The 23,767-nt window shown below is 44.2% G+C and overlaps 1 protein-coding gene across 2 annotated transcripts in view; it reads left to right on the top strand.

Moving 5' to 3' along the window:
* ARHGAP35 (Rho GTPase activating protein 35) overlaps positions 1–23,767 on the top strand; it is a 121,669-nt gene that overhangs the window by 52,474 nt on the left and 45,428 nt on the right. For both annotated transcript variants that reach the window (XM_067718829.1, XM_067718830.1), the window contains exon 3: positions 6,983–7,127. In XM_067718829.1, coding sequence (XP_067574930.1) covers positions 6,983–7,127 — 145 coding nt within the window. The remainder of the gene's footprint in view (positions 1–6,982; positions 7,128–23,767) is intronic.

The following is a 23,767-nucleotide window of genomic DNA, read 5'->3' as shown; positions in this document are numbered from 1 at the left end:
TATCTTTAACTATCTGCTTTAGCTTAGAGCACACCTGTTCTTTTAAAAAAGAAAAAAAAATTACAATAGTCAACCCAAATCTATTTTTCAAAGAACAGAGAATTGCTCTGATCTTCACTGGGCCAACTTGTTCTCCTCTACCACCTAGTGATACTGAAATATCTTTGTAGGAACTCAGATTATTTCAGCTCGAATCAGGGATCACCTCTACTTCCATAGAGAAAGGCCTTCTGAATGCTTTTTATACAGTATTTGAGAGGAGGCTAGCAGGTGAAAACTGACCCCCACAGCTCTGGAAAGTCCAGATTCAGTGGCTGTCGAACCAGGCAGGAATGTTTATAAACACTTCCTGGAACTAGTGGACCCTCCTCCCTGCTTAGCCCCCTACTGCATTGGCCATTCAGCCTGAGAAGGCAACAGGGATTGACCCAGATTCATGCCTTTATAGGGCAAAAAGCTATGGTCTCTATTTATTTGGTGCCTATGAGGGGATGACATGCCTTTCTTTTCCCACCGTGCCAGAGGGAGGGTTAGGGATGCAAGGAGACTTCGTGCTACTTCCTGGTTCATCCCTAAATAAAGATGCTCCAAGTGGGAGAGTGGCCGGGTCATAGTACTGACTGCCAGCTTGAAGGAGACAAGGCTAAGCATTTGTGCTTTCATAATAGACTTTGCCAGTCAGAACAGATCCGTCCCCAGGTTTTCTCTTGAACTTGGGCTTAGATTTTTTCAGAGCCAGAAGGGGGAGCACCAGTCAGCCAAGAATACGTGTGGGGCATGAGCGAGTAACTTAATTGAAAAGGTCCTTTTGAAGCTGTGTTGGAAATACGAGGGAATCATCACCAATCAGAAAGCTGTAATGTTGAATATAGAATGCAAGAAAACACTTTGGGGGAAACCTAGAGTAATGTAGTTTATGGAATCTTTTGTTTTTTCTAAGATTCCTACCAGTTACAGTTAGTTCAGGGTGTGCCACTGTACAACTTGGCAGACCATGTGTGTGACCCTCTAGGGCTTTGCTGGTATCAGTTTCACTCTCAAGAGGGAGAATTGCCCCACTCAGAGGACACCGTCCCTGTTGCAGACTACATCCTGTATATGGCATTCCTCCTTAAAAACAGAAACGCAGACTGGATTCTGTTTTTTATTTGCTGTATTAGGTATGTTACCAAGCATTTAAAAGGCTGTGCTAGGTGGTACACCTCCAGTGACCGCGTTTTCTGACCCTAAAATCTGGATAAGTAATTTGACATGGATAAGGGTATTTATGGAGACGGGGTGAGAATATTTGAAGTTGGCAGTTGAGGATCACTGAATAGCTGTACCTGCTGTTTCCATAGAAGATAGAATATTCTTTATCCAGAAAGAGTGGCTGACCTCTCCATTGAGGCTGTGGGAGACTTCTTTTTTCTTTGTGACTCAGTTGGTTTTTATCGGATATCTAGATCACCTTTGCTTGCTGTAGACATATATCTTCTCTAATACCCATTAGATTGTAAGTTCACTGAGGGCGAGAGATGACTTTAGTATTAGCTCTGCTGCTAGTCTGTTAGGTGACCTTGGGTATAATTCATTAAAAAGGAAAAATGCCTAGATTCCTGCACAATGGAACCTTAGCCCATTAGGAAAATGGTCATATGTGTACGTAGATGACTATCCCTTGTTCAGTGCTCACAGAGTGATACAGGGAATTCATGACCTCATCTGTTTCTTAAAACGGAGTCTGTGATATACTACTGTCAGTATGAACATGACGTTCTGAGCCTCACCTCACATCCTAGTAAGAGCAGAACAATGTTAGAAGACAAAAAAAAATACTCTGGTACCCACAGAGATAGTCATCATCTCAGCTAAACTTGAAAAAAATATAAAGAAACATTGGCCTTGTACATTACTGGAAACTGTTTTTGTTCAAGAAATGTATTGTCAATTGCATATCAGGCTCTGGAACCCAGTCATTTTACAGGCTGATAGAAGGGCTCCTTCCCTTGACTGTTATTATTCTTTCGCTGGTATTCTAATCATTTTCTTGCCCCGTGGACTTGGAGGAGCTTTGGGGTGGGCGTACTGTCCCATAAGCAGGAGTTTCCCCTTTATGCTCTGTTCTTGTTTCAGAAAGGCCAAGAGGCCAGAGGCAAATTCCAATCACCATTTCTCCCCAGTGCAACACTGGCATAAGCTATCGGTTTATTTCTTTGTTTCCTCTGCCACCTGGTTAGTATCAAGACTAAGAATCAGGCATGTTTTTAAGGAAACTGTGAAGTAAAGAACAATGGACTATGTTATTTATTCAAAAAATATCTATCCAAAGGACAAGGTGAAGATGATTTGAGCTGACCCAGTCCTTTGTTTCTGTCAGCGGTGTGTTTCATCATGGAGATAGTTCATGTAGGGGAAGGAACGTGGGGCTTTGACATTCGTATATCACTGGCCTCTGAATCCTGGCTCTCTCAGTGCTGGGTGTGAATCTGTCTGAGCCTTTGTTCTCTCATCTGTAAAATGGGGTTAATAACCCTTACCTCGAAGGGTGGTTGTGAGGTTTCAGATAACTGTGCAGAGCACCTAGCACAGTGTGTCTAGCGCATGGCCACTCGTGATTAATCACTATTATTTTCCATTTTGGACCCAGTCAGACTCTAAACTTAGACCTGCAGATGTGTAGTTTGTTCTCAGGGCTTGGTTTCCTCTGGCTAGATGCTTTTTTCAGTTCAGCCTGCTAATGAGTGAGCCTAAAAGAAGAGAGATGTTGGGATGGTGTTATTTTCTTCTCTCCAAGGACCTGCTGCTGAGGGTGCTCCACTGACTCCCTAATGAGTGACACATATCTGACCTGGGACTGAGACATCTGGCAGGCCACTCAGAAGAATGGCATTTCCATCTTGACATGTGCCCAGTAACCCTTCAGATGCCTGAGGTGTTGCTTGTTATGTCAACAGTCCGGTCCAATTCTTGGCATGCACCACAAAGTCTGATTTCCTTCCTAGGAAGGTTTAGAATTAGTTGTGCAAGAATCCCTGCCTGATTTTATGACACCCTAGAGAGCCTTCAGTTATTTCAAGGAAGTATTTTGACATTCTGTAAAGCAGAGTTTGTTTAAATCTTAGAGAGAATGAGAATGAATATCCATGTCAGTCAACAACGGGAGTTGATGCCGTTGCCAAAGCTTACTCTCTGTTTTGCAAGTTGAAGTGCTGAACTAGGTTAGATCTTATTAGACTCTTTGAGGTGAGAGGGATAAGAGCAGCTCTCTGGGACTTCCCTGGTGGCGCAGTGGTTAAGAATCCACCTGCCAATGCAGGGGACAGGGGTTCGAGCCCTGGTCTGGGAAGATCCCACATGCCGCGGAGCAGCTAAGCCTGTGCGCCGCAACTACTGAAGCCCCCCTGCGCGCCTAGAACCCGTGCTCCGCAGCAAGAGAAGCCATCGCAGTGAGAAGCCTGCGTACCCCAACGAAGAGCATCCCCTGCTCGCCGCAACTAGAGAAAGCCCGCGCGCAGCGACGAAGACCCAACGCAGGCAAAAATAAATAAATAAATAAATATGTTTTTAAGTTACCTTTAAAAAAAAAAGAGCAGCTCTCTAATTTAGCCTTCCATCTGACAGCAGAATCTCCTTGACAATGAGTATGGCAGGTAGGTTGCAGCCTCTGCTTCGAATACTTACAGAGCAGTCCTTTCCTTTTTAAACAGCTGGGGTTTTTTTGTTTTTTAAATTTCTCTGGCCAAAACTGCCTCTTTGTTTTCCTCTTATCTCTCCCAACATGACTATACAAAGTCATCTGCTCTCTTTTCATGAGATAGTCCTGTAGCTATTTGAAATAGCTGTCATCATGCCCCATTCTTCCCTTGCCCAGCTTAAAGATCCCTGGTATTTTATGTGAGTCTTTATTACCTTTAGAAGTTCTTCGGATTGTCAGTGTACCCGTAATCATTTATTTGATCATCCATTTATTTATTCCGCATATCCCAAGAACTTTCAGAGGAAGGTAGTGAACCATAGTGGTTTAGAACGCAGGTTTTGTAGTCAGAACTGACTTGTGCAAGTAACTGAATTTTTCTGGGATTCCGCTTCTTCATCTGTAAAATGGAGTTTTAACACCCATATCTACAGATCTGTTGTGAATCTGGAATGAAATAATACATATAAAGAATTTAAGCAGGGCTTCCCTGGTGGCGCAGTGGTTGAGAGTCTGCCTGCCGATGCGGGGGACACGGGTTCGTGCCCCGGTCTGGGAAGATCCCACGTGCCGCGGAGCGGCTGGGCCTGTGAGCCGTGGCCGCTGAGCCTGCGCGTCCGGAGCCTGTGCTCCGCAATGGGAGAGGCCACAACAGTGAGAGGCCCGTGTACCGCAAAAAAAAAAAAAAAAAGAATTTAAGCAAGGATCCGGTGCTTAGTAAGTATTCAGTTGATGGAGGCTAAATTTTCTAGCTAACTTAGACTGTTAGAACACACCTCATCATCTTGCTCTAGTATTGAGAGGGTGGAAGAAGTATGAGATTAAAATTTATTGTCTGTTTACTAGAACTGTGGTCAGAAGGCATTATAGTGATTGGAAGTAGCTTCCTGGCAGCTCTCTTAAAGTTCCCATTTTTTTTTATTCTATAACAGCAGTTTATTTGGAAGCTTCAAGGTTTTATTGAAGAACAGTGCTATTGTTATGTTAGTTTTGACTGGCAATTGCTGCCTGGTTGGGGTTGGCCAAAAGAATGTCGCTTAAATCCGGATGGTCTTCCTTGTGTGTTCAGATTCTTCAGCTAACAGTTTAAATGGTATGGCATTTTTAAGGGAGAGCCTCACCTGATGCATTGTTACTGGTTGCTACAGTGTGTAACAATGGAAAACACTCAGCCCTTCTTACATTGTTGGGCAACTACTGCGCTCTAGGCACTGAGCCACTTCCAGTACATCATATCATTTCACCCTCAGGACCACCTCATGAGGAGGGTACTGTCCCCAAGGTGCTAAATTACTTGACCAAAGTCACAGAACTTCTCAGTCAGGATTCAAACCAGGTCTGTTAGATTTGAAAGCTTAAATCTTTATGTTGTACTTCATCTAAGTAGAAGATGCTAGGGAGAGTCTAGATTGGTTAAATTATTTCGTGTAAAGATAAATCATTAATTTGCTTTTCCATACTTCTTTGGTAAAAAGTGTGAAATCAGAGCCTGTTTGCCTCAGGCAGTCTATACAGGAGAGAGAGCAGCAGCCACTCCCTGCAGCCTGAGAGGCTGTGTCACTGGTTTTACCAGGAGCAGGCATATTGCAGTGACAGGCTTTGTGGAGTGCGTGTTCTTCTCTGGGACGCTGGGATCCATTCACATTGCATTACAGTCCTCCATACCAGATCAGTTAGCGGGCTGCGTGAGGACTGGATCATCTTTGCCTTTGGGTTGTCATTTCAGATGGTGTCAGCCAGCAGTCCAGACACGGCCTCGTTCCTTCTTTCATGTACAGTTTATTCTCAGCTGTTTTTTTTTTTTTTTTTTTTTGCCACTTGTTTGCACAGGAAGTCCTCAGCGAATTTCAGACTAAACAGGAAGTGATTTGTTCTCATATAAAGGGGGTACCAGAAGGAATGAGGGTGAGCAGGATAAGGAAAGGGAATGGTTGACCCTGACCTAGAAGCTAGTTAGCTGTCCTCTTTAGTGGATTTTATGCAGAGATCCCTAAATACTTTTAAGTTTTAAGTTGGGCATATTTGTAAATAAACCTGCCCTTCTAAATTAGTCTCATTAACTTGCAAATGAAACTGAGTTGCTGGAGATACACCTGGGTCCATTTACCTTGATTCTATTTGGTTATCCTCCTCTTTAGTAGATATTTTAACAAAAGCCCCAAATTTTAGGTATATTTCTGTAGCTTTAGGAAATTTACCATTGGTTTAGAGCATTTTTTCCTCCTCATGTGATCTTCAAAATAAAAGGATTGAATAATTTTGGAGCAAAATATCTCAATAATGTTGATGAGCGTGGGCTTTGGAGACAGACCCTCCTGGGTTTGAATCCCGGCACTGTCACTTGTTAGTTGTGTCATGTGAGACATTTTTCCTTGGTAAAATGGAATGCCATACGGTTTAATAGAAATAGCAGCTGGGACTTGGCTTGGTACGCAGCAGCTCTCAAGTAGTTGTTGCTGCTGCTGCTACTCCTACTACATGAGGAAGGTGACTGCTGGGAAGGAAGGGACGAAGAATCGTCCTATTGGTCATGTCTGATTAGTTGGTTTTACCCTTTCCTAATGCAGAAGCCATTGGGAATTAACCCCAGGCTGATGTATCAAAAGGGAATTCTTCTCTTGGGCTTTCAGCAGAATGCATGCTCTCTTTTCTCGAAGGAGGAAATTATTAGTTTTCAATTCCACTTTTTTTTTTTTTTTTTTTGGTGGTACGCGGGCCTCTCACTGTCGTGGCCTCTCCCGTTGCGGAGCACAGGCTCCGGACGCGCAGGCTCAGCGGCCATGGCTCACGGGCCCAGCCGCTCCGCGGCATTTGGGATCCCCCGGGACCGGGGCACGAACCCGTGTCCCCTGCATCGGCAGGCGGACTCTCAACCACTGCGCCACCAGGGAAGCCCTCAATTCCACTTTTTTAATCTTTTGAAAAGATTTTAGCCATCCTTGAGTGTATAGTATCTGTTATCTGTATGGAATGTTTGGAAAGTTTCCTGTTTACTCCATTGTACCCCTGATAAAGGATGTTGGACAGTCATCTCATTGTTGTTAAATAAACATGGCCTGCTTCTTATAAACACCTTTGTTCTGATAATGCAGTTTCACACCCAAGGTGTGACTATGTGGCAACTTGCCGGCATCTTGTGTGATACTTGGACGAATGAGATGAGTAAGTGGGTCTCTTTATCCTGCTTGGAATCTTTCTAACAGTTTCCACACCACTGAGAGTTCCCCTCTGGAAGCCTTACTGAAGTTGGAGTTGTATGTTGAGAATCACTTTGTTTTTGTGCTTTCTTTTCTCTTTCCTGGACAGAAACCAAAGCCCAAACCCCGGCCATCCATCACAAAGGCGACCTGGGAGAGTAACTATTTTGGGGTGCCCTTAACAACCGTGGTGACTCCAGAGAAACCGATTCCTGTATTTATTGAGCGATGTATTGAGTACATTGAAGCCACAGGTAAGTGTTGCCTCAGAGCCGATTACAGCTTTCACTGTTTACAGGACGCTCTCTAGAGGGCTGAGCCATCTGGAGATTCTGGAATTATTTCTTGTTTCCGTGAGATGCTTTCTGGGAAGGAGCTGAGTAATCCCGACAGCTGTCAGACTTGTGGATCCTCCATCTTCATGTAGTTTTGAGGCTGTCGTGCGGGATATGTTAGGCCTTTCAGTGTGTGGGAGCAGTCCTGTTGTCAGGACTGCAGTTGTGGCTGGTTGGAATACCTTTTCTGTGGTCTCGCAGCTCCCTGTCATAGCGTGTAGCCTGTTTGTCCCCTGCAGGTCTCCCAGCAGGGAAAGGGTTTTATTTATCAGTGACTTCAGCGCTGTGCTGGACCCAAATGTCCAATGTACTGGACCCAAACTAACACATTTTGGTTTAATAAAAGGAATGTGTAGATGGCCATTGATCAGGTGCCTGAAATTCATATATTGATAGAAATTTTTTCCTGCAATAAAAAACCAGCTAAGATGCTTAGATATCATCTAGTCAGGCAGCTGCATTTCAATTCTGTTGGCAACTTGGTGTTATCACAAAGGCTGACTGTCTTAAGATTTTCTGTATTGCTCTTGAAATGTTAAAGTTTTACCTGTGTTAAAAACATTTATTTTGTTCATTTAGAGCTCCCATAACCTGTCTCCTTGACATTTTTTTCTTTTCTTTTCTTTTCTTTTTCCTTTTTGGCCATGCCACATGGCTCGTGGGATCTTAGTTCCCTGACCAGGGATTGAACCCAGGCCCCGGCACTGGAAGCTCAGAGTCCTAACCACTGGACTGCCAGGGAATTCCCATCCTTGGCATTTCTTTTGTAACCTCCGGAGCTTCCAGTTCCATGTCATTGTTTCCCTTGATTTTCTCCTGGATACTTTCAAAGCTGGTGAGCTTTGAGGAGGTGGTATAGTGGGCACATGGTTATGTGGACCCTTGAGCATTAAGAGGTGAGCTCAAGGATATAGGCTGCTACTAATTTGAAACCAAGGTAGGGATTATAACCTCCCTATGTGTTCTTTCTAATTCCGGTATTACCTGCAATGATATTAAGTATTGTGTGGTGTGGACAGCCTACCAAGCTCTGCTAGTAATTTCAGCAGCGTCATGTTAGGCTGAGTGGTGGTGTTCATATTTACTCAGGATGTGCCAAATCAGGGGAAATGGGTTTCAAATTGAAGCTCTCTAAAGACTCTGGAGTTATTTCCAGGGTTTTCTCAGTAGCACACCAGGATTGAATCACAGCAAGCACTTGGCATAATCATAGCAGATCTGTAGTTTGTTTAGACCATCTGTACCCAAAGCCTTTTGTCAGTGTCCATCTTCTTGACATTGGTTTTATATCAGTTTCTTCCTGGCACCTCTGCCTTGGGCAAGGAGGAAATCTTCAGGAAGAAAGTTTGAGTGACTCGAGCCTCTCTCTCACTTCAGAGAGATAGTTTATATCATTTGGGGGGTCCCTAACTTTAATTTGAAGTGATTTCAGATTTATAGGAAAGTTACCAAAATTTTAAGTTGTAAGAAATTGAAAGTTACAATTCCCAGGTTCCTTAAATGTTAACATTTTACCACATTCCCTGTATCGTGTGTGTGTGTGTGTGTGTGTGTGTGTGTGTGTATCTTTTTTCCTGAAATGTTTGGAAGTTGTAGATATGATGCACCTTTACTTCTAAATACTTCAGTGGGTATTTACTAAAAACATTCCCTTTATATAAACACCATGCAGTTATCAAAATTAAGACATTAACATTGACCCAATACTAACCTATCTAATCTGTAGACGTTTTCATTTCATCATTGGTCACATTAACATCCTTTAATAGCAAAAGACAAAATTTTTTTTGGTCCAGGAGCTAATCTCAGACCACATTAAATGGTACATTTAATTATCAAGTCTCTTTAGTCTCCTTTAATTAGAACAGTTCAGTTTATCTGTTTTTCATGGTCTTGATAATTTTAAAAAATACAGATCAGCTATTTTGTAGGAGGTTCCTCAACTTGGATTTTTTTTTTCTGTTTCTTCATGATTAGGTTCATGTTTGCACTTGTGGCAGTAACAGCAGGGAAGCGAGGCTGTGTCCTCAGTGCATCATACCAGTTGGCTTGTGTTGTCAGTTTGTCCCATCACTGGAGATTTTCTCTTTGATCCCTTGATTAAGGTAGTGGTGTCTGCCAAGCTTCTCCACTGTAAAGCTACTCTCCCCCCGTTGTATGAATAAGTATTTTGTAGGGAAATGCTTTCAGACTGTGTAAGTATCTGTTTTCTCCTAATATTTTCACCCACTAGTTTTAGCATCCATTGATGATTCTTCCCTGAGACAGTGATCACCCTAATTCCTTCTTCATCGATTGGTTAGGGTTCTCCTGTCAGGGTGAGCTTCCCTTTTCAGTGGGCTCTTTGACTGGCTCACCTGTGGTAGCACCGAATGCCTGAATTTTACCCGCATGCCTCTCGCTGAGCACATCTGTGGGCTTGATCTGCCAGACCCACCTTGCTTCTCTGACTCTTAGACTGTGATTAGCTTTTGTTTTTCTTTTTGCGGTACGCGGGCCTCTCACTGTTGCGGCCTCTCCCGTTGCGGAGCACAGGCTCCGGACGCGCAGGCTCGGCGGCCATGGCTCACGGGCCCAGCCGCTCCGCGGCATGTGGGATCTTCCCGGACCGGGGCACGAACCCGTGTCCCCTGCATCGGCAGGCGGACTCGCAACCACTGCGCCACCAGGGAAGCCCTGTGATTAGCTTTTTATTATGTCCACTGCCTCTCTTCTACCTGTGCTTCTACAGGTGTTTTTCTACCTATGAATCCTTTCAGGTGCGAAGACCTCTTCAACCCTGCCCCCAGTTCACCACCAGCCACTCCTGAGCTGCTGCTTCTCTTAAAGCTCTGTTAGATTGCACCCCTGCTCACCCTGACACCCAAAAGCGTGGAACTTCAGGGTCCTCTGTGACTCATCTAATCCGTTCCCAAGTGTGTCGCTGTCCTTTGTCATCTCTTGGCTCTGTCTCCTCCACTTCATTTCCACTGCCCCACTGTCACCCTCCTTCTCAGTCCATCCTGATTACGTGGCATTTCCTCCACTATAAACCTCTTCTTGCTTCCTCATTGCCTACCAGATGCTGACGCAGTCTCAACTCCTCCCTATTACGCGCACTACTGCAGTACTGTTATGCTGTGGTTGTCTGCCTGCCTTCTCTCCCTCCCTCCGACCCTCCCTCCCCATTCTTTCTGTTTTATACTACCACAGGCATTAATTTTAAAATTGTTTTACAAGAATACACACCATGTATTAGAAGGATATGGCCAGAGCAGAATTTCTTTGTGTTTCTCTGCTTTGCATATACCCTTCATGTGGTTTGAAATGTGTCCCACGTTCCTCCTTGCCTCTGGAACTTGTCCTCATTCTTCAGGACTCTTCCACCCCCAGCAGCACTTTGAATGTAACCTTCCTGGTAGTTCTTCCCGGCACATTTCAATCTTGAGAACAGGATTCTCTGTTCCCCTTGTCTCGGAGAACCTGGCACACAATACACATTAGTTGTTGATGGAATGATTGGTTTTCAACCTGGAATACCTTAATTGCATTGTTTTCTTCTTCTTTCCTTTTAAATTCTGGTCATATGCTTCCCCTCATTGGCATTAGTTTGTACTTTTATAGAATTTCAGGAAAATAATTAGATGTGGTATCTGTGAGCTTAATGTGTATGTTGGGGGCAGGTGTCTTTTGTGTACTCAGTTTCCTAAAAGAATTTGTTTTTCTCTTCATAAAATTAAAGCATGTTCTTTGTAGAAATTCAACAAAAGGCAAAAACTGAAAAAGAATTTAAAGATTCATTATCTTCCACTTAATGAAAACCACTGTTGATATTTTGATGTATTTCCTTATAGTTTTATTTCTCTGCATGTGTATAGGTTTTTAGTTTTACGTAATTCAGAATATGTGGTATTATAGTTCTCAAAAAAAATTTAGCATAACTCAGATGAGGCTAAAGAGCCCTGAGTTCACCAGCTTACCTACTCCCGTTTTCCTGCAGAAAAAGGAACTCAGTAACTAAGAGGTATGTTGGAGGACCATTTTTTGAGAACCATTACTTTTTAAACCAGACATTATTTTGTGAGCATGTTCCCCTGTCATTAAATACTCTGTGAAAATATGACTTTTAATTGCTGTACAATGTTCCATTAAATGGCTGTATCACAGATTATTTAACCATTCCCCGTTCTTAGGCCCCTGTAGCATTTTCTCCAGATGTACTTAAAATAAAACAGATTCACTAGGAGAGGCATTTGGGAAGAGTGATATAGAGCTTCAGGTCTGCAATTAGACCGCATTTAGAATCTTTGTTCTGCCATTTGCTCATCTGTAAACTGAGGGTGATGACAGGACCTGCCTGCTTGGGCTGCCAGGGTTCAGGGGGACTTGCACGTCGGGCGCCGAGTGTGGCGCCTGGCACACGGAAGTGCTCAGTGCGTGCTGGTTGTCGCGGTTAGCTTCACCTGTGGTACATTCGGTCTTCCTTCCTATTGCCGGTCAGACTTTACCGAGTTATGACCTTTTTCTTTTCTCCCTAACTTTTAAATTTGAAAGTGGTAAAATCCATTGAAAGAGTACTACGGTAATCACCCAGTATTCACCGGTGGTTAACATTTTGCCACATTTGCTCTTTTTCCCCACAATTTGTATTGTTTTTTAATAAATTTATTTATTTATTTTTGGCTCTGTTGGGTCTTCATTTCTGTGAGAGGGCTTTCTCCAGTTGCGGCGAGTGGGGGCCACTCTTCATTGTGGTGCGCAGGCCTCTCACTGTCGCGTCCTCTCCCGTTACGGAGCACAGGCTCCAGACGCGCAGGTTCAGTACTTGTGGCTCACGGGCTTAGTTGCTCTGCGGCATGTGGGGTCTTCCCAGACCAGGTCTCGAACCCATGTCCCCTGCATTGGCAGGCAGATTCCCAACCACTGCACCACCAGGGAAGCCCACTGTATTGTTGTTAAACCATTTGAAAGTGAGCTGCGGACACCACGTCACTTTACTTCTAAAAGTCTCAGCATATATCCCTAAGCTTCAGGACTTTCTCCTCTATAACTACAATAACATTATCACTTTTAAGAATATTAGCATTAATTCAAGAGCATTTCATATAGATCTATGTTTAAATTTACTCAGTTGACTTAAAACTGTCTCTCATAGCTGAGTCTTTTGTTCTAGGATCCAGTCAGTATTCACAGTGCATTTAGCTATTGCCTCTTTAGTCCCTTTCAGTCGAGAACAGTTCTCTCTGCCTTTTTTTTTTTAGTGATGACCTTTTTTGAAGAGTCTAGACAGTTGTCGTATAGACTGTACCCTTGTGTGGTGTGCTGTCTGTACCTCTCCAGTGTCCTCAGCCCCCTTCTGACACCACCCATAGCCACCTCCTCATGTGGCTCTTGTCTGAGCCGAGAGCTGGGGCTGCAGACACCTCCCTCCCTGGACACAGCACATCTGTGAGTTGGGCATCGGGACTCTCTGAGATTCTGGTGACTGGCTGAATGAATTCGTCAGTCAGGTGTTTTCCCCAGCTCTGGCTGCTTTCTACTGAACTTGTGCTTTTCTTAGGGAAAGCCTGTGCTGCCACCTGACCACCCATCCCATCTCCCTCTCTTACTCATGGTAGAATTGCCACATGACCCAGTTTCCATGTGGTGGTCCAGGCAGTCACTTCTAACCAATTAGAGATGATATTCCAAATAAAACTTGTTTGTCAGGACTACCCCATGCAGTTCAAAGTCAGAAGTCATTGTGTCCCTGTTCTTGTGTCCATCTCATGCACCTGGGCACTGTGCTTATCCTGGCAAATAAAGTATTGCATCATCACTTTCAAGGGCGGTGCTTGGGAGTTCATAGTCCTGCCAGCCATGGTTAGGCCTTTCATGCCTCAGGGCCTGTGTTGCTACCCACCTGCCGCTTCACAGCCAGTGTCACAGTAGAAACCGAACCAAAACCTTGCAATAGAGAGGAAATGGTGTGACCGTTATGAATTGGGACGACTTAAACCATCCCATCACCTTAAAAATATTTTTTCTGGGACTTCCCTGGCAGTCCAGTGGTTAAGACTCTGCTTCCAATGCAGGGGACACCGGTTCAGTCCCTGGTCAGGGAATTAAGATCCCATGTGCCGTGCAGCGCAGCCAAAAATAATAATAATAAAAAAATCTTATTATAAGAGTAATATACTTGTTCACTGTAAAAAATTTAATCATCATAAACATAGGTAGATGTTATATAGGTATATAACAAAGTGAAAGTCCCTTATAATCCCAAGTCTTCAGAAGTAATCTGCATTAATAGTTGGATTGTGTTTTCTGCTAATACTGTCCCCCAAAATGTTTAAAAGCATGAGATCATGTACTACTGTTCCACAGCTTGTTTTTTGTTTGTTTTAATTTAACACTGTATCTTGTGCATCATCTTTTAAAATTTCATCTCCAAGCCAGCTGCATTTTAACCTTTGACCTGAGAAGAGGATGGCAAGAGTTGGGCTCAAAGGGGGTCTCTGGGAGTATGGGAGGAGAAGCTTTGTTTGCAGCCATTCTGCCTTCCAGGGGTGGCAGGTTCCTGTCCCATGTTTTGTGAGTAAATTGCTGACTCCTCCTAAACACGAATCACAAAGAAAGGATTGCTGCCTTCTTGCCTCAAAATGTGCGGCTCCTGCTATTACCAGGACTCTGTTGGAGCTGCTCCCCCATATTCTTAGGTTAGCTCATAACATTGTGGGTGGAGATTGGTTCTAGTTTGCGCCTGTTTTTTGTTTGTTTTTTTAAAAAATTTTTAAAAAATTATTTATTTTTGGCTGTGTTGCGTCTTCGTTGCTGCGCGCAGGCTTTCTCTAGTTTCAGGGAGCGGGGACTACTCTTCATTGTGGTGCACGGGCTTCTCATTGCGGTGGCTTCTCTTGTTGCGGAGCACAGGCTAGAGTGCAGGCTCAGTAGTTGTGGCGCACAGGCTTAGTTGCTCCGCTGCATGTGGGATCTTCCCGGACCAGGGCTCGAACCCCATGTCCCCTGCGTTGGCAGATGGATTCTTAACCACTGTGCCACCAGGGAAGTCCCTGCACCTGTTTTTTTTCCTGAGCTTTCTGACCGGTTCATTTATCCTGTTTCCATATTTTCTAAAATTGGAATGTGTTCAAGAAATGGCCAGTAGGTAGAACAGCTTTCAGATTGATTTGCAGATGCTTTTAGCCCAGCCCAGGCCCAGTGACAGCCTCTGTGCTTTCTGTGCTAATAGGATATTAGATTTTCACTTTCTCAGCTCTGGTTACATGGGAAGGCTGGAAAAGGGCATGTAACTACTGCAGCTGCTCTGGGGTCACCATGGCAGCGGGATGGGAGGACTGACTGGGGGTCAGATTTGACTTTGTATTTCTGGTTAGAAAGCTTTTTCTTCAAGTTTTCATCCATGTGGAAAATTGGTAAGGGCAATAGAGTCACTGCTCCCCTTTGATAGCAGTGTGACTCCTCGGTGAAGGAGAGCATTGGCCAAGCTAATCTGAGGTCTCTGATGTGTGGCAGGAAGTAGGAATATTCAATTCTGGACAGTTTATCTCACTGGAGTTGGGGTGAGGACTTACTTTTAGAGCCTACTCACAATCCTCCTGAGAATAATTTCTCAGGATAAGTACGCTATCTTTACACCTCACTATGGTCACAAAACTAAGGTTTTATACCCCGAGTCTCTGGGCCAATTTTGAGTCAAGGCTTCCTTCTCGAAGTTGGGGGGAAGTATCCACGTCATACGGCGTAGAAACTCCCTGAAGGAGCTTCTTCCAAGTGTCACTCCTCCCCATCCCGGGAGGTCTAGTATCCTGGAGGCTGAATGCCTAGTGCCCTGCTCATCTGGGCTCTGCTGCATGTATTCCCCAGGCCCGCAGCCTCGCTTGTCAGCCATTTAACTAAGAATAGCATTCTCTAGGAATGATTTCTTTGAATAATGTGTGAGACCAAACCTCCTTGCTCCCTCTTTCTGTGATTTTTTAACCTTTTTCTTTTGGCAGTGAGAGGGGGCAGGGTGACAGTGGCAAAAATCATTTCACATCCAGCCATCCTTTTCTTAATTGCTTTGCTTACTGAGAGGTGACCAATCCCCAGCACCTCTACCAAGTGCCACAGAGGGCTGAGAATAGGAATTGTTCCCAGGGAGAAGTCGTTTCATTTGGACAGAAGGCCCCTCTTTTGCATCTTAAATTACAGTGTATTCAGACCATACCATATAAATAATTGGTAGGCCATGGTTTTGTTAGTGCATCTTACTTTGTTGGTCCCTGTAGAGTGTAAAGCTCCTTGTAGTCAAGGAGGCCTGCAGCTGTTTAAAATAATAATGCCAAAGATGGTCTGCCATCACGTTAACTTTCCGCATTTTCTATTCCTGACACATTTATTGAGTGCTTGCTATGATCCAAGCATTGTACTGGGCACTTGGCATGTGTGATCTCATTTCACAAGAGATTGTTTTGTTGCTGTAAGAAGCCAGATGTGGGAAGGTGACCCTTGGGAGGCAGTCAGGGTACATCACGGTCTTTTATCACTGCAGGGAGGACCTCAGTGTCAATAAAGTGCAGGAGGGAGAAGGTGGGGAGAAGGTGGCAGCATTTATATTCTCTTCCCCTGCTCTCTGGGAGGAATCCTACCCCACAGTCTGGTAACAGAACCAGGACCCTGCCTTTCGAGGCAGTGCCTACCTGGGCACAACATTGCCCCTGAAATTCACATTTATTTTCAAAAGCCCTTTTGCTGGAGGGCCTGGAATCGAACCACACTACCCTGCATTGGGGTTTCAGTGCCTGCACTTAGCAGGCTTTGTATTGCAAGCGGGGCTTTTTCTTTTTCTTTTAAGATTTTTTTTTGATGTGGACCATTTTTAAAGTCTTTATTGAATTTGTTACAGTATTGCTTCTGTTTTATGTTTTGGTTTTTTGGCCGCGAGGCATGTGGGATCTTAGCTCCCCAACCAGGGATCAAACCCACACCTCCTGCATTGGAAGGCGAAGTCTTAACCACTGGACTGCCAGGGAGGTCCTGAGAGGGACTTCTTCTGTCTGCCTTCCAGGGGCTCCTTGATGGGCACCAGAATCTGGTCAAGCTTGACCTCTCACCTCTGATGGAGGGAAAATCCAGATACAGCACCAGGTGGTTGTAGAAAGAAAGAAATGTCCTGATAAGTCGTTAGTAGGTTGAACAATATTTAGCTTACCATCTTTCGGTGGGAGGGATGGATGGACGGCAGATTCTGTTCATTCAGCAGATATTTATTGGATTAATTTATTAGTATATTAATTAATGCTAGGCATTGTGTTGAACTAAAGTTGCCCTCATGATGACCAGGGGTGGAGGAAATAGACATAATCACACAAATAAATAATTAATTCAGGCAAGGAACATTACTGGATTTTAAAAACCACTGGAGAATAAAACGACTGGCAGGACCAAGTGACGATATGGAGCAGTTAGAACCCTCACCGCTGCTGTTCAGGTGAGTGAACAAACTGGTCCATCCATCCCCTGGAATACTACTCAGGGGCCAAAAGGAATGAATTACTGCTACACACAGCAACACTGTCGGGTCTCAGAATCATTATATGCTGAGAGTGATAGAAGCCAGACACGGAAGACTACAAATTATGATTCCGTTTATACATGGCTCTGGAAAATGCAAACTAATCTATAGTGACAGGAGGCAGGTCAGTGGTTATGGTTGCCTAGGAGCTGGGAGTGGCAAGAAAAATTGCTTGCAGAGGGGCATGGGAAAACTTGGGGGTGATAGAAATATTCCACATCTTGACTGTGGTGATGATTTTACTCATGTACACGTACTTCAGAATTACCGAACTGTATGCTTTTAATGGATACAGTTTATTGTATATAAATTATGCCTCAATGGTTGATTTTTTTAAATCACTGAGGAAAGCTGTTGAGGGAACTTGATATTTGCATGGCCTCAGAATACCGCCCAGCGCATTAATTACAAAGGAGAAATGCACCTTTATAATGGAGAGATGGGGGTTACCACCTTAACAAAAGGTGGACAGGACTGGCACCCCCAGCTGTTCAGCCTGACATTATGTGCCTTGTTGCCAAAAATATTTAATCTGAATCTTATTATGAGTAGATAATCAGACAAATCCAGAATGTGATACATTTTACAAGACAGCTGGCCTGGACTCAATAAAAAGGTCAGTGTCATGAAATAGAAAAAAGTTTGGGGGCCTAGTGCAACTTCTGTGTTTATAACCCGAACCCCTTTCCCATTCAGGTAGCCAGGTGTTTAGTGTATGAGCTTTTGAGTCACCTCTAGTGTCCTGACTTTCCCACGCAGTAGCTGGCTTTAAACTGTCTGAGCCTCATTTTCCTGTTCCTTCAAATTGGGAATAAAAATAATAGCTCCTTCAAAGGGAATTTTTTAGAATTAAATGAACCCCTGTTTGTAATGTTCTTAGCATAATGCCTGATACGTAGCAATCACTCAGGCCATGTTGGCCATTATTTTGGTGGCTCATGTTACTGATTTACTGCGGTTGTGGAAACCCAAATAGGACACTTACCCAGAATAGTAATGGATGACATTAGACAATGTCTGTAGGCAGGGTTTTTGTTTGTTTGTTTGTTTGTTTTAACCGGGTGAGGAGGCAACAGAATCAAGCGTTTTATTTATTTTTTAATTTATTTATTTTTGGTCACACGGCCTGCAGGATCTTAGCTCCCCGACCAGGGATTGAACCCGCGCCCTCAGCAGCGAAAGCACGGAGTCCTAACCACTGGACCGCCAGGGAATTCCCTGTAAGCAGTTTTTAAGAACTTCTCACTGAAGTATAGTATCCATTAAGAAAAGTGCACTCATCGTAAGTACAGCTCAACGAATAGCCACTAACTGAATACACCTGTATAACCAGTACCCAGACCAAGAAACAGAAGATGACCAGCTGCCTGCAAAACTTACTACCCTGGCTTCTGCCCCTGGCTTCTGCCAGTTACAGAATAGTTTTGCCTGCCTTTGTACTTTAATAATGGACTCATACCAAATGCATAGTTGTGGTCTAGCTTCTTTCACTCAGCATGATGTCTGTGACGTTCATCTGTAAGCTCCCTCGTGGTTGTGTGATTCGTTCATTCTCATTGCTGTATACTGTTCCATCATGGGGCTAGTCCACAATTTACTTATTCATTCTACTCTTCGTGGATATTTGGGCACTTTCCAGTTTGGGGGCTGTTATGAATAGTGCTGCTCTGAACATTCTTGTACATGAATATTGGTGCGTGTATGTGCACTCATCTACTTCAGGTATATACCCAGGAGTGAGGCAGTTTTTGTTTTTGTTTTTGTTTTTGTTTTTGAGGCAGTTTTTAATAATTAATTTTAACATGTTGAACATGTTGGTTTAAAAGATGTCTTGAAGCACATATCAGTTCCTGAAGGGGCAATAAGTCTATGAGGCTGAGAGCTAAAGCAGTAGGAGGATCTCTGCTACCTATTTATGGCTTTGTGTTTCCTGTCTTTTAAGGGGTAAGAGGTCGTTCTGGCGAGGGTGTATGTGGGTGCACAGAGCTGTGTCATACATTATTTTAGCAGCTAGATCATTCCCGTTTGCCAAGTGTGCCTGGCTGGAAGAATCTTGAATTCTTCCAATACCTTGTGGTGTAGCCCTTTTCTTTGCTGGGGCTCTCCTCGTGGTTCCGAGTTGAGACTGTGGTTAGCACAGATCTTGGTAACCCTATGGTTTTTACTTGATGGGCTGTCATGGGGCATTGCTCCCTGATTCAGTTTTGGCCATTTGTAGCACAGATAAATAGGTGTTCTTATTGACACCTACCAGTAAGACTCTAAAATGAAATGTTCAACCCTGTGGGCAGTTTGTGAGGGGAGGAAGGGTGAGGCAGAGTCTGGAAGCGAAGCTCTTCCCCCAGTGTGTCTGAGTGTGAGTGTGGAGACCTGCAGCCGTGGCTGGAGATCAGCTTGTCTGCTTTGTTCGCAGGTCAGAGGTGGCCCACGGCTCCTCTGCGCAAATGGAAACCCTCTGTAAAAATGCTCTTTGACAGAATACTTAGAGCTGTGACCTTCTTCCTGATTGAGCTCGTTTGCCCGGGTAAATGAGCAGAGTGCTTTCTGCGTGGCAGATTTAAATTTCACCACTAATTGAGGGTAGCATCTTTGGGGAGAAGCGCTTGCCATTAGATCAGAGGCCTTTTGGGAGACAGCCTGGCAACAAGCACATCAGGGCAGATTAAGGCAGGAGGTAGAGATGGGGAGAGGACAGAGTGCAACTGTTATTAGTAACTGGGGGACGGTCCACGGAGAAGCCAAGTGAGAACTCTTGCCATGTGCCTGTGGGGACTGTGCACATATGCACATACGTGATGCATATGTTTTGGTGGCCTTTTTTCCCCTTTTTTCTTGCTACTGACTAATCTGTACAGGATAAACCTGGAGCCAAACTGCCTGGATTCGAATCTCTGTTCTGCTGCTTATGAACAAATGTTTAACCTCTCTGTGACTCAGTTTCCTTGACTGTAAGATGAGGATAATGATAGTACTTTGAATCATTGAGGTGATTCAATATGTTAAAAACCTTATAACAGTACCTGGCAGGTTGTAAATGATCAATTAGCATTTGTTGCTGCTGCTTTTAGCACTGACACTAAAGTGCATCTTCCACTCTAGTTGGGCCTCTTCGCTTGCTGGAGCCTCATTTGCCAAGCCCTGCTGTCTGCTAGGCTTGGTTCCCCTCCCCCTGTGCAGAGGCCCCCTCACCTTCAAAGTCCAGCCCAGGCTTCTCCCTCCAGGAAGAGTAGCCCACTGACTCCCTCCCCTTTCTGAGTTTCAAAGAGCTTGATAGCCTGGCGAGTCAAGCATAGACTTTGGAACGGGTCATACCCCGTTCACAGTCCCAGCTCTGCTCCTCCTCTTCTTAGTTTCACCACTTCACGTCTCTGAGCTCTGTGCTTCCTCTGCAAAATGCAGCTAACGATAATACCCACCTTGTTAGGGCTGTGAGGGTTGAAGGAGATCGTGTGTTAAGATACTTGGCCTGGCACATACTAAACAGTCAGGAAAGGGGAGACCTTGTCATTTTGTGGTGAAATCTTCAGTATTAACTTCTTGCTTGTCCTCTGATTATTTCATGAGTTGGTTTTGATTCCCTGTTTAGATGTTCACCCCTTACAGTCAGGGATGTTTGTTACATGTTTTAGATCTTCTCCATGCCTACTCAGCCTGTGATAAATTCTTGGGAATCTTTTTTTCTGCAGAGCCATCTTCACCTCCATATAGCCTCACTCTTTAGATAACTCTGCATTTATTTCTCTGCCTGATTCCAGAGTGCCAGAGGACTGGAGTGCGTCGAACTGTGAGGATCCTGTCCTTTTCTCATTCATTCAGTACATAGGTTAATCGAGCACCTTCTATACTGTGTGCCATGCGCTGTTCAAGATGCTGAGGATACAATATTGGAAAAAAGAGATAAAAATCCTTGCCCTCATGAACCGTGCATTGCAGTCTTGTGGGGGAGACAATGACAAACAAAATATAAAGAATCTTAGTGATTAGTGCTTGAGAGGAAAAAAATGAAGCAGGAGAGTGGTATGTGAAATGTCTGGGGTGAGTGTTAAAATTTTAGAGATGGAGGGCTGGGGGAGAGTGCCTTTTGACGCGAACCTGAAGTAAATGAGGGAGGGAGCCATGTGATTACCCAGGGAAGAATCTTCCAGACAGAACAGCGAGTGTAAAATTCCTGAGACTGGGACATTCCTGGTAAGGACCTTGGCTTTTACTCTGAGTGAGATCAGAAGCCATTGGAAGGTTTTGAGTGAAGGGACAGTAATTGGCCTTTGTTTAATAAAAAACTCTGACCACTGTGTGGAGAACAGTTCTGACCCTTGAAGACTGAAATGCACTTGATCTAGCTGCCTTTCTGCAAACCTTCCTCCATTCTGCCCTTCCTTTCTCTGCATATGTACCCAGTCTTGCATTATGCTGGCATGGGTTCGCCTAGACCCTTAGTTTAAACTGAAAGGGTAGAGGTGTATAACTCAGCATAGGAGGGCAGCCTGGATTAGAGCCAAAACTGGAAGAACGCAAGAAATGGTAAGCAGGTGGGTTACTCATCTTTCTTCACACTTTTCAGTTTCATGCCTCCATGTCTTTGCTCATCACTGTTCTTACTGACTCATATGTTGTTTCCCCTCCCACCTGACAAATCCCCACTCTTTCTAAACCTTCCCTCTCTAAACATGCCTTTGTCACAGCAGGTTTTCCCTTGTATTAGGGTTAAATGAAGTCATAAGGGTGGGCCCTGCCTAATAGGGTTAGTGTCCTTATAAGAGGAGACATGAGAGAGCTCTCACAAGAAGCCAAATTGGCCAGCGCCTTGATCTTGGACTACCCAGTCTATGGTATTTTGTCATGGTAGCCCAAGCAGAAGAATGCAGATGGCAAGGTGATTGATGCAGGCATCAAAACTCCTGAGATCCTTAAGGTATGGGCTGATCCTTCCTTCATTTATGCATCCCCATGGGGCCTAGCTCTCCAGAGACCTCAGTCAGGTATCTTTGTGTTCACATGACCAGGACAGAACAATTGGGTCAGTAGGAATGGGAATTGAGGCAACAGAAAGTCAGAAGGACTGAAGCTGGTGGAAGAAGACGTGGAAGAATATCACTTGAGAATCCTGGTCTAAAAAGATAAGCTCACTCTTTTGTGTTGTACCTGGCTCTCAGGTGGTTTATTTGTTTGAAATGTAAGATGACTTGGGTATCAGACAATTGAATCCCCCTTTTTCAAACAGAGATGGTACAAGGCCTTGTGATTTCACCCCAGTTTGCGTTCTTTCACCCTTGGCTGGAATCCTTTGTCTATTTAAATTTGGTGGCCTCCCAACAGTTTAAAAACAAACTCACACAATTTATCTTTTCGGGGAAGCTGCAATTTGGTTGAAACAAGACCTTTCTAGCATGTAGCTCCTGATAACTGCAACTACAATCAGTGTTTCTGTTTTGTGATCTATTTTTTGTGTTTCAAAAGCCACAACAGAAAACTCTTTCTTCTTTTGTGGTTGTCAGGAGCCAGCATTTGGGTTGTGGCGGCAAGAGAGTGTTTTTGTGGAAACTTAATCCGTAATGAGGTATTCCACTTCCTGGCCCGGGCTTTCTGTGAAGAGCATGTATGCCTTTATAACCCATGAAGGGAGTGAAGGACCCCAAATCTGGGTAAATTCAAAATTCTTCTGAGCCTTGAAAAATGTAGGTTATGTAGTAGTAGTTGTTGTTATTGTTTTAATATCACTAAAACCAAATGAAGAAAAACAAGGTGAAAATACCCAATCTGAATTGAATTAAATATAACAATTATTGATTCTAAGAAGCCCCTTGGTTCTAAACTGCCCCCATCCGTGTGATAACAACTACTGGGGGAAGGATTGTGGGGCAGCACAGTAAGTGCAGGTATTAACAGTAAGTTAGCTTAGTGTGGAAAACATTAAAATGGGCCGAGGTGCACATCATCAGAGGGAGGGAATGCGGTAATCGCTGTCTTAACAACAATGGTGATGAGGATAATTACCGTTAAGGAGGCCCGGTCCTAAGCTCCTTATAAGCATTATGTCATTTCATCCTCTCGGGGACCCACACACAGCAAGCCTTTCAACAGCCTTCTTGACAGCAGTTACGCGAGGCCGACAATATCTTTCTAACCTGAACATCACTATTTCATATTTCCTGTGTTCGGGGTAAGGAAGCTCTATCCTTCAAGGGAAGGACTTACATAGCATTTAAATAATGTAAGCAAGGGCTTCCCTGGTGGCACAGTGGTTAAGAAACTGCCTGCCAATGCAGGGGGACACGGGTTGGAGCCCTGGTCCGGGGATATCCCACATGCCGCGGAGCAACTAAGCCCGTGCACCACAACTACTGAGCTCGTGTGCCACAACTACTGAAGCCCGCGAACCTAGAACCCATGCTCTGCAACAAGAGAAGCTACCTCAATGAGAAGCCACCACAATGAGAAGCCCGCTCACCACAATGAAGAGTAGTCCCCGCTCGCTGCAACTAGAGAAAGTCCGTGTGCAGCAACGAAGACTCGACGCAGCCCCTCCCCCCCAAAAAAAGAAAAGAACAACCCCCTGGAGTCAGTCTGCTTGGAGGCCAGGCTTAGTCCTGCCACCTCATTAAGCTCTGTGATCTGGGGCGGGTTACTTACCCCATCTAAGCCTTAGTTTCCTCATCTATTAAATGGGGGTGCTGATAAAAACAGTATTTTGATATATCCAAATATTCTCTTAGTTTTAACCAACTATTTCTGAGCATTTGAGAAGTACTTCTTTATAGCTCTCAACATACTAATCACCAGTGACTTCTAGCTGTTATTAAAACAGACCTTCTAACACTGCTATTCAGATGGTACCATCCTTCATCTTTTTTTTCCCCCAAAGTCTGATTTAAACTAGCTTAGATGTTTTATTCATCCAAATAGGCTTTCTCAGTTACTTCAAATTTGTGAGGCTGGGCCTAGTAACCATTTTGGTGTGGTGGCAAGGTGATAGACGGCAGTTATCAGAACAGCTGACTCTGAGCTCTGGATCTGCTGCTCACTT

The sequence above is a fragment of the Pseudorca crassidens genome, chromosome 20 (assembly GCF_039906515.1).
Source record: "Pseudorca crassidens isolate mPseCra1 chromosome 20, mPseCra1.hap1, whole genome shotgun sequence".
NCBI lineage: Eukaryota > Metazoa > Chordata > Mammalia > Artiodactyla > Delphinidae > Pseudorca > Pseudorca crassidens.
This window is presented reverse-complemented; position numbering and strand designations above follow the sequence as displayed.